This window comes from Megalobrama amblycephala, linkage group LG6 (assembly GCF_018812025.1).
Source record: "Megalobrama amblycephala isolate DHTTF-2021 linkage group LG6, ASM1881202v1, whole genome shotgun sequence".
Classification (NCBI taxonomy): Eukaryota; Metazoa; Chordata; class Actinopteri; order Cypriniformes; family Xenocyprididae; genus Megalobrama; species Megalobrama amblycephala.
The window spans coordinates 315,111-326,457 of record NC_063049.1 but is presented as its reverse complement, the minus strand read 5'-3'; the positions used below and the strand labels follow the sequence as shown (position 1 = coordinate 326,457).

The 11,347-nt window shown below is 39.4% G+C and overlaps 1 protein-coding gene across 1 annotated transcript; it reads left to right on the top strand.

Moving 5' to 3' along the window:
• Positions 1 to 248: 248 nt before the first annotated feature.
• Positions 249 to 1,989, top strand: LOC125269558. The gene is made up of 2 exons (XM_048192450.1): positions 249 to 840; positions 947 to 1,989. The coding sequence occupies exons 1-2, from the start codon at positions 288 to 290 to the stop codon at positions 1,465 to 1,467; spliced, it is 1,074 nt and encodes a 357-aa protein (XP_048048407.1). The 5' UTR covers positions 249 to 287; the 3' UTR covers positions 1,468 to 1,989.
• Positions 1,990 to 11,347: the final 9,358 nt, after the last annotated feature.

Sequence of the window (11,347 nt, the reverse complement as noted above, 5' to 3'; positions counted from 1 at the left end):
CATTTACAACAAAGATTCGACAGGAGCTACCACGGAGCATTATCCAATCGTCGTTGTTAGGATGGCTGCTAATAACATCGGTGAGTACTATATTTTATAAGTACAGCATGCACATACATGTTTTGGACTATCTTAATTTCAATGTTTTTTTTTTTTTTTTTTTTTTTTTTTTATATCATAGATGTGAATGAAGAGGTTCTTTATTTCGACGAAGGACTAGATGAAATAAGTAAGTATCATTTCGCTCTCCATTAAAAAATCATGATTAATAAATAGTCTATTAAATAATGTGTTTTTTCTTTTCTTTTTTCTCTCAGTTGATGATGCATTTCTTAGGGGTGCTGCGGTTCATGATGTGTTGCAAGGTAGTCATATGGACAAACAATTTATTCTTTTCAATGCTATTGAGAGATTTTTATATTGTTCATAAGCATATGCTTGTAATTTTCTCAACAGAAGAAGTAGTGTCGATTGAATTTCCCGCTGGCGACTATGAACAGCCAATCTCCATCACAGGCCCTGAAAACAACGCCTCCAACATACCTCCACCTCCTCCCCCCGAAAAAACTGTTGGCGAGAAGCGTTGTGACTCTGTCCCGACGCATTCGCAACAGGGCACCGGCGTGATTGCATCTACCAGACCTGTGTCAGGACGCGGAGAAAAGCGACTCCGAGAGGTGTACGGAGAACAAGCAGTACCTTTACCTACACAATATAACGGAGATGGTGACGACGCCATCCCGTCCACATCAGGATGTGGGAGGAAGAGGCTTAGAGAGGCCTACGGAAGCGGCCGTCCTCTGCCAAAAGAAGGGTGTTTAAGCACGTCGGTGGATATAGGTAAGACGATGGACTATATATATATATATATATATATATATATATATATATATATATATTACGCATGATACATTTAATAAATAAACTTTAAATTGTATTTACACAGACCAAGATTACGACGAGAGAGGTCTAACATTATACGTGGAATCCCAGGAGGAGGCTTGCAACAATTTCGATTCTGATTCAAGCTCGGATGATTCAAGCTCGGATGAGGACGATACAGGATATCTTTTTAACGAACAACATCTGCCACAACTCAGCTATTCTATGATGAACAAGATCAACCGGAATTTTAAACGAATTTTGAATTTAGCTTGCCTGCCTTTATCATATCAAGAGGTCGAAGAGATTGTACGTTCTTCACAGTCCGATGTGATATCCATCCTACAGAACATAATAGCGTGTCAACAACAGCACACCATTGCCCTAAGCCACGCTGCCGATTTCTGGATGAACGGTCATAATCAGCTTCTGGATGAAAACAGACAACTGCAGTCTACGCTCTCAGAAGTAAGGGGAGAACAGCAGCTTTCCGTCGTTGCGTTAAGTCTAATGTCTGAACGCTTAAATATTATTCAAAGGGTGTTATTGGATTTACAAAATATCATTATGGGGAGGGATAGATGATGATGAGATAATACTTAATTCTACATGTTGACTGTTTTGTTTTTGTTATCGATAATTTTGTATGCATGTGTTTAAGTGTTTGTTTATAATCTGAAAGTCGTTCGCTATTTTTGGTACCGATGGTATGCTATTTACCGATATTATACATTGTGCCATATTTTGATATGTATTTTGTAACTTCTAACGTTTTATAATTGTGTGTGGGGAAGGCAGAGCAAACGTTTGTTTCTAAGAGAGAGAGAGAGAAAAAATAATAAATAAAAAAAAAAAACAAAAATGACTTCTAAAAGGTGTCGCGATGAATCACATCATACTGATGACGATGATAATGAACAAATAGTATTAAGACCTAGAACAAATGATGAACAGATACGTACATTAATAAGAGATCAACTACAAATGTTGATGGCCACGGGTGAAAATACACCTGTCAGCCTAGAACATCTCATAAATGAACAAAATGAATGGTTAGAAATGTCTACGGATGATAATGAAAACAATCAGATAGGGCATGGTTCAGTTAGCCAGACAAATGACGATACTTTGGAGCGTAATATGGAACTGAGTGATGATGAAATTCGTAGGTTGGTAACAGAAGGAGGTAATGTAGAAGACTATATCATAACGCCGCGTCAAAGATTTAATGGCGTAGAAATTCAAAGAACCCTAAATTTCAGGGAGATTACGGCAACTACTGATCTGGCTGCATATAACATCTTGCTACACAATGCGTTAAATGAAATTGTATCGTTATCCAGATCGCTGGCTGGCGAGACGGGATATATTAATGTGTCTCTATCGGGGGAGAGTCTTTCTGCCCCCATTAACGCCGTTTTAACACCTGATAATAACCACAATCCAGATTTATTCATAGATCAGATCGAAAATTCCATGCAAAGTAATGAATCTGTGTGCAATGATGATCAACTGACTCTTAAAGTGTCTATCGTAAGAGATAAACAGGGCGGAGGACGTAGGAAATTATCAGATTTGGCTCATAATGAAGTCATAAGAAGGAATAAAATGAACTTATTCTGTCCCGTAAATGTCGAAGACAATATGTGCTTTAGTTACTGTTTAGCACATTTCATGAATCCTAATTCCACTGATCAGGAATTGAGAAAAATAGGGGCCGATATACACAGAGATGCGGGGTACACCCCACAAAGGATGATAGGATTTAATGATATTTCTGTTTTTGAACAGCACTTGGGTGTGAAAATAGTTGTCTTTCATAGGGATTGGTCTGGAAATTTAGAAGTGCATAAAAACTATGATGCACTACATCCAAAGACTGCTCATCTATATATTCACGAAGACCATTATTATCTTATAAAAAATTTGAAAGCATTCCTAGGATCTAGTTACGTATGCTTATTCTGCTATAAAGGTTTTGATGACCAAAGGACTTCACAAATGCAAATTTGCGTGCAATGTGTGTAATAGCGCGGATTGTCACTCCTATCCCAAGAGTTATAGACAATGCGCAGAATGTCTCAGATATTGCAAATCTAACTTCTGTTACGACGCGCATAAACAATCACACATATCAGGTGAAAAATCACAGTGTGATGTTATAAAATATTGTGACAAATGCTGTAGATTGTACCGTTTAACAAATAAGAACAAAAAACACAAGTGTGCATCCTCTAAATGCGTACATTGCAAGGAAACTTTGGTGGAAGGTGCCGAACACATGTGTTTCATTCAACCTATCAAATTGGATGAACATGATGATAAGTACGTATATTATGACCTTGAAACTATGCACACAGATGGAAGACACATAGCAAACTACGCATGTGCTTTAACTCACAGCGGAGATGAGTTCACAGCAGAAGGCACAAATTGTGTGGAGCTTATGATTAAGCATTTTAGACGACCAAAATATGCTAATTACACATTTATTGCACACAATGCCTCTGGATTCGACGCTCATATACTGCTGGAATATTTTACCAGTGTAGGTCTAGCACCAAAAATTATAATGCAGGGCTGTAAAATCATTTTCATGTATGACTCTGCTTTTAAACAGCGTTACATAGACAGCTTCAGCTTCCTCCCGATGGGATTGGCTAAAACTACCTCTGCGTTCGACCTCAACATAGGTGAAAAAGGATTCTTCCCCCATCACTTCAACAGACCTGAGAATGTGAATTATGTGGGTCCGTATCCTTCTAAACATTTCTACGGATATAACACGATGAGTAACTCCGATCGCGAGAGATTTGATGAGTGGTATAATTCTTTACAAAACAAAATTTTCGATTTCAGACGTGAACTTGGATTTTACTGCCGGAATGACGTAATTATCCTGCGACAGGCGTGTATGAAGTTCAGAGACGAGTTCATGAATTGCGCGCAGATTGACCCTTTCAAATGTATGACACTGGCAGGAACTTGTATGAAAGTCTTTAAGATGAACTACCTATGCAAAGATACTTTGGCATTAACACATAACAACGCGTACATTAATCAGTTCAAGACGTACTCCAATGCGTCGATACAATGGTTAGAGTACATCAAAGAAAGTCGTGATGTTGACGTGCGTCACGCACTGAATTATGGTGAAGTTCAGTTTGGTCCATTCCATCTCGATGGATATTATGAAAATAATAACCATAAAGTGGCATTAGAATATTTAGGGTGTTTTTTTCACGCACATTATTGTAAATTTAAACCCGATGATGTCCATCCTCTGCATAAAGTGACATTCGAAAATCTCAGGCGACAGACTGAAAACAGGCTTCAAACACTGCGTGACGTGTATTCCTTGGATGTAGTTTCAATCTGGGAATGTGAATGGGAGCGAGCGAAAAAAGACGATCCGTCAGTTATGAAATTTATGGAAAAATATGAAGCGCCCGAAAGACTGAAACCACGAGATGCGTTGTTTGGGGGAAGGACAAACGCATTTAAGGTATATCACAAAATCACAGAGGATCAGAAAATTCATTATTACGATTTTACTTCCTTATACCCCCACGTGCAATCATGTAAAACATACCCCATAGGACACCCAACCATAATTTTTAAAGACTTTGGCCCTATTGATGAATACTTTGGTCTAATTAAGGCGACAGTGCTGCCCCCTAGAGGCCTCTATCATCCTGTGCTCCCTTTCAGAACCCGTCAGAAGCTAATGTTCACTCTGTGTCGTACGTGCGCGGAGGAAGAGAATCAAACACGATGCAGTCACACAGACGAACAAAGAGCGATAAGTGGATGTTGGGTTTCCGTCGAGCTATCGCGAGCCATCAAACATGGCTATATCGTATTGAAAATAGACGAAGTCTGGCACTTTCAACAGAAGTCAGACACATTATTTACTGACTACGTTAAAACATTCCTCAAACACAAACAAGAGGCGTCGGGGTTTCCAGCACACGTAGTCACAGAGACTGACAAACAGGCTTATATTGATTCGTATCTCTTAAAAGAGGGAATCGAATTGAACATTGACAAAATTGCTCACAATCAAGCAAAACGAGCCACAAGCAAGCTAATTCTTAATTCTTTGTGGGGGAGATTCTGTCTTCGCGAGCAATTACCAATAACAGAGCTGGTGAGTGAACCGGAGGACTTTGCACGGTTTATATTTGGGAACGGTTATGTGATAAAACATTTCTCGTTTGTGTCGGATTCAGTAGCTCTAATACAATGGACATACCCTGACAAGCTAGCTTGCGCTACTCGTGACGTCAATGTGTTCATAGGAGCCTTCACGACAGCATATGCGCGTTTGAAGCTTTATGATTTATTGGATAAATTAGGCGAACGGGTCATTTATGCGGACACAGACAGCATAGTGTTTTTGTCTAAAACGAATGACTGGATGCCTGAGACCGGATCTTTTCTAGGTGATCTTACAGATGAACTGGATCCTCACGATCATATAGAAGAATTCGCTTCGGCAGGACCTAAAAGTTACGGCTTTAGAACTGCGAAAGGGAAAGTATGTCTCAAGGCTAAAGGAATTACACTCAACGCTGAGAACGCACAAATAGTTACGCTGCAAAGTCTGATAGGGCTGATTCAGAATTATGTGAAATCACGTGACACGACGCACCTGCTAGTGCGCACTGATACCATTGTGCGTAATAAGACAAAGCTGACATTACACAATAGATCAAACGTTAAAACCTTCAGAGTTGTTTACAACAAACGTGTGCTCTTGCCTGATTATACCACATTACCTTATGGATACTAACAATATTGTGAATCATTGTAATATGGATGATGCTGAGGACTTTGATTTTAGATTACGTCATCCTTTTGGCGCTATTGTATCGGGACCTAGTAATAGTGGTAAAACGTATTTTGTGAAAACTTTGATGTATAATTCACACAAGATGTGTTCTGTAAAATTTGATAGATATGTTTTCATATATGCATGCTGGCAACCGATTTATGATGAATTAATGCATATGTTTGATATTAAATTTATTGATGGTTTACCTGAATCCCTGAATGATGATTCTTTATTTCCTGCCAATAAGAAGACCCTTCTCGTGATTGACGACCTGATGGATCAAGCATCTTCTAATGATGAAATTGCTCGACTCTTTACGCAGTACATACACCACAGGTCCATTTCGGCCTTATTTCTAATACAAAACCTGTATTTCCAGGGGAAGAGTACTCGTACTATTAGTCTCAACGCTAGTTATTTAATTATTTTTAAAAACCCACGAGATAAACAACAAATAAGTTTTTTAGGGAGACAAATGTACCCCGGGGAGTCTAAGTTTTTTATAGATGCGTACAAAGATGCTACTGGACGTCCTTATGGATATTTACTAATAGACTATAAAACGGATACACCTGAGAAATTTCGCCTCAGAACGGATTTACTGTCGGAGTGTCCTGTAGTGTACGTGCAGAAAAGGAAACGGTGAGACGTTATGAGTTCGAGACTATCCAGAAACCTACCTCTGTTAAAAGCTCTATATAAAGCGAGTCCTAAACAGAGACGTCTTATTTTACAATCAGCTTCTGACGAATTTGTTCTTTCGCTGTGTGAGGTAGCTCTTAATATTCTTCACGGCATAATACCATTAACACCTAGTCAGCACAGAAGATTAAAAAAGAGAAAAAACGAAATTAAATACGTAGCTAATAAAAAAATTGATGTCAAGAGAAAAAGGCGCATGATTAATCAAAGAGGTGGATTTCTTCTACCCCTCTTAAGCGTGGCCATTCCATTTATTTCTAGTTTGATAACATCTAGACAATAAGCATGGACCATGCTGAAAAAATGTATGTAGTGTCTAAACAGCAGATGGATAAATTGAGGATGGGGCAGCCCCGTGAGTCTATTCACAATGTTGTGGAAGATAGCTTGGATAACACTATACGGAATATATTACAGAGGGACGATCTGAATTCACACGAAAAAGCTAAGCTTTATACTAATGCTTTACAGAGATTTTTAAATTTAGTGAAGCATGGTGACATGGAAAACAATATCTTAACCCTTAAATTACCTCAGCACCAGCCCTCTGATGAGGCAATGCATACTGAAACGGCTGCCAGCCGTAATGATGGTGACGTAGCGGGGGACGAGGTCGTAAATGAGGTGTTAAGCAATGTACCGCAGAGGAGTCTAAAAAATATCAAATACATCATGGATAAAATGTCCAAAGCCAAGCAGTTGTCTTCATGGACAGACTCTGGAGAATTTGTTTTTAAAGGAAAAACGATTGAAGGATCGCATATGTTAGATCTACTGAAACATATAACACAGCCTCACCATATTCGTGATGATCGCAGACCAGAGGGGTGGCACGAATTTCTGGAGGCATTTGCAAATTTAAATATCCCTTTCTCGACAATAAGCAATCATCACGTTAGACGAACAATCGAATCTATTAAAAGAGGAGCACCTACAAGAGACCCGGGTGCCACACCAAAAACGTCGCTGAAGAAACGTCGGATGCAAAAGTGGTCGTATAGCCAACCGTCGAACATTTCAGGCGATAATGTGTTTAATTCACCGACACGCTGGATGCAAGTCCATGGATGAGTTTTTAGTCGTTATAAATGTATATGTATGCTTATTTAAATGTATGTGAATGATTATTTAAATGTATGTGATTTACGTTAATAAAGGAATGTGAGAAAAGATTTGTTTTACGATTTCATTTATTCATCACACATACACATTATGATACTTTTTTTTTTTTTTTTTTTTTTACCATTATTCATCTACACAAACATCAATTAATAAGATTGAAACATATGCCCAGACTGCACACACTGTACACATTTAAAGGTCTTATCACTACAGATGACCGGTTTCAATTTTTTCACAAAGAGAGAAACCATTTTGTCATTTTTAAATAAATCGTCATAATACATTTTCATAATATCATCATAATCATATCCTTTTAATATATGATACAGAAAAAACACACAATGTTGTCCGCAGGTGTCTGAAAAGTCATTCTGCACTTGCTTGTTAGAATGCAGGATACGGGAGGAATTGTTTTTTAGGAAATCTTGGAAGGTTGGAGGGAAACGAATAGAGTCTGGTCTATTTCCGAAACTGTCGAAAAAATAGCTTACACCTTCTCTGTCTACGTAAATGGCGATCCAATGCATACCCGGTCTGTGTGATGGATCTGTGTTCGCTATAAAAAATACGGGTAAATCCTTTATCTGTGTTTTGGGGATATGATCGCACGGTAGAACTCCTAAGAAATTAGTGTTGCATACCATCTTGTCTATTATTCTCGTCAACTGCACCGTATTCATTTTCAATAATAGTAGTCCGCAAGCACTTGTCTCCGGTTTGAAATTTCAATAACAGAATCATAAATAGCATAAGCTATAATAGTTATGGTATGTCTGAGGGGTTCTCTGAAGCGCGCTTCCAGACGGATGTTGCCCGTTCTGATTAGGGAGACGTGATGACCGCATTCTTCATCAGGAGTCAAGTTAAATGCGTAAAGCGTGTACCCATGAAGAAAATCCTCTCTGTCTATGGCCAGGGACTGATTTTTAAGATGCTTCCCTGTAGCTAAAGCCAGCTGATAAAATTCTCTTACTGCTGATCCGTTGTCGAATTGCGGTTGAAAGGGACGCGATGGAATCTGTACCCCGTCCTGACAAAGCGCCAGGAATTCCAGATTAAAATTTTTAAAAGCAAAAGGATTTCTGTCGTATGCCCCTGAAAAAGCAGTGTTGTCCGTCATGGCCAGAATGATAGATTTTGGTAATGTACCTAGGAATAGATTCTCATGATTAGAGACGCGCGCACCGGCCGGTATAGACAGATTCTTAACGGACACCCTCTCAATCGCGTATTTCGCAGTTGCAGATAAAAGGGCCTGAGCGTGCCCCAGGCGAACAGGTGGCGAGACGGTGACCTTTTTTACAAAAAGGGACGCAGATACTATATCGAGTTTATAAGCGACGTCATTACCGGCCATCAGACAAAATTCATCTTTTGCACGGGTCATTTTAAGTCTTACGTCGACTCCCGAAAGGAGTAACTTAGGCTGAAAAAATATATCTGAATGGATCGGAGCTAATAATTCTACAACTGTGCTTGCATTTGTGAATGCTGCCCTCTTTGTCAAGCCGGCGTTTTGGCCCCCCGGATCTGTGGCATCCATGGATCCGGCTGTGTCTTTGTAAAAGAGGCCTGCTGTGAAGGTGCTTTCCAGAGTACCTTTACCAAAATTCATAAGAGCTTCGATGATACATCTATAGGGATACGTATTGGAGCTCTGTGAGACTAGACGATCTCCCAAAGACACATCAACCTGGCTGAAAATACATGCTCCTGGGTAATTCACGAGTCCGACAGGTGCACCGTCAGGAATATCTGATCCGTCAGGATTTGTTATCTTGACGCGTGTGTATAGGAGCGTATTATTCAGATCAAGATAATCTTCACCAGTGCCCGCAATAAAAAATTCTAATGGTGATGTATCCGTAATAGCTGATAATGGGAGAATTTCCACGTAGTTATGTCTATCAATCGCAGTTTGTGTTAAAGGCAGGGCGAATAGATCCAGCTCCGATTTAACACATTCTTCTGACATACAATGCAATAAAGACATTTTTAAAAAATAGTGTTCAGAGATCTTTTAAGTTTAGTAGTTTTTTTCACCCGTTTCACACGAGCCCTTTGTGTCCGTCTTGCAAATGATCGTTTTTTACCAGGCCGTCTGGACTTCTTAACACGTTGGCCACTCCCCCTTCTCATCCTGGTCCCTGGGGGTTGAATCTTTTACGCGTCATAACCATTAATCCGTTACCGTTCTGTCCTTTGTTATCAGTATTATAAGATTTTGTCAGAGCTGTGGTGACGACGTCACTGACTATATTTTTTGCTGCCGCTTTTAGATGAGGTTTAGCTATACTGAAACCTCTTTTTAAGAATGGCATAGCCATTCTAAATAGATTTTTAAAAACGCCACCAATTCCTGCAAATCCCGCTCCGTACATTACACCGTTACCCATATAACCCGGCAGACCGTTCCCAGCCTGGTTCTGATAGTATGCTATATAACTTTCAGGGTCCATTTTGTACTGAGCAAGGTACGCCATTTAAAACTGATGCTGCTTCACGGGTCTAAAGTGTAGTTTAACCGTTACCTTTCCGTAGGTGAACCGAATGTTCTGGTTTCGGTCGTCTTTTACCTCAATGGAAACTTCTGTGATGCTGCTTTTATTTACGCGCACGTAGTGCGGCTTGTCGTAACGAACACTGACGGTCTTGTTAGGCTCGCAGTCTAAATGTACCGTGCTTAATAAAGGCACATAAGCATCACCCACTGATTGGTACTCTATTATATCTGTATAAACGAAACAGGCGTAAAAACCTGCTCTTATATCAGCTTGAAAGGGAGCGTAGACTACTGTCACGCCTCTGTCTTCTCGATTCTCACGGAGACTCTTCGTAGTCTCTATAGAAACACCTGGTTTGAGTCCGAGAATAATAGCCAGCTGGCCGTAAAACGTCAATGAGACATTCTGAGGAGCTTTTAGAAATACCTTATTCTTTATATGATCGTAACCAAGATATACACGTGGGGGGAGGGACGCATTTATTTCTCTGAGTAAAAAGGGCACATCCTCGTAATACCCCTCCTTTAAGGTATTGCGTAACACTGGTATGGTTTTAACATTATGATCAATGTGTATATTAATGTCTTCTTTAGCATTATAATGTTCTTCTTCGCTTTTCAGTAAACTTTGGTCACAGTTGATAATGAAGGCTGCGTCCTCCTGATAGAACGCATACCACGAACTAGGGTAGTCAAATTGAACCAGAGCAACCTCCCATAATCCCTTTAAATTAATTGTCCTAGATAGTCTCGTTCTGTAATTAGAGATACTGTTTTCGGGGTATACGACCCTCGAGGCGTTGCAAGGTAGCGTAATGTAAAACCCCTCCTCTTCCATGATGATACTGTAGCATAAATGATACGAGCCATACGTTATCTAAGTCTTTAAGGGTCTCTGTAAGTCCACCACCTGTTTTTCAGGCACCCAGCTGTTAAATTTTGAAGGCCACCCCCACCATTTTACAAGTACAATCATAGACTTTCCGCGGCGTTTCTTGTCTAGAATTTTTTCTATTTTAAATGATTTATCGGCATTTACAATAATTTTCTGTAGTTCTTGCTCATAAAACGTTCCTTCGATTATTTCACCATCGTAATCTTGTATTTTGTATACGGGAGGTTGTCGAGGTATACACGCTGCTATTGTGAAATATTCTTCCGTATAATTCTGCTCATAACCTTTAGAAAATACATTTCTGACTTTAGACACTCTAACCACATCCCCTATTTTAAATTTAAAAACAGTAAAATGATAGAATATTAGGGCCACAGAGGGAAAAAAAAAGACAAGTCATAATATT

Bases quoted from the DNA above. Each gene is read 5' to 3' on its own strand.
- LOC125269558 (XM_048192450.1), top strand. From the start codon at position 288: ATGTGTTTTTTCTTTTCTTTTTTCTCTCAGTTGATGATGCATTTCTTA. The intron at 841-946 runs GTAAGACGATGG...GTATTTACACAG, and splicing joins AAGCACGTCGGTGGATATAG to ACCAAGATTACGACGAGAGA.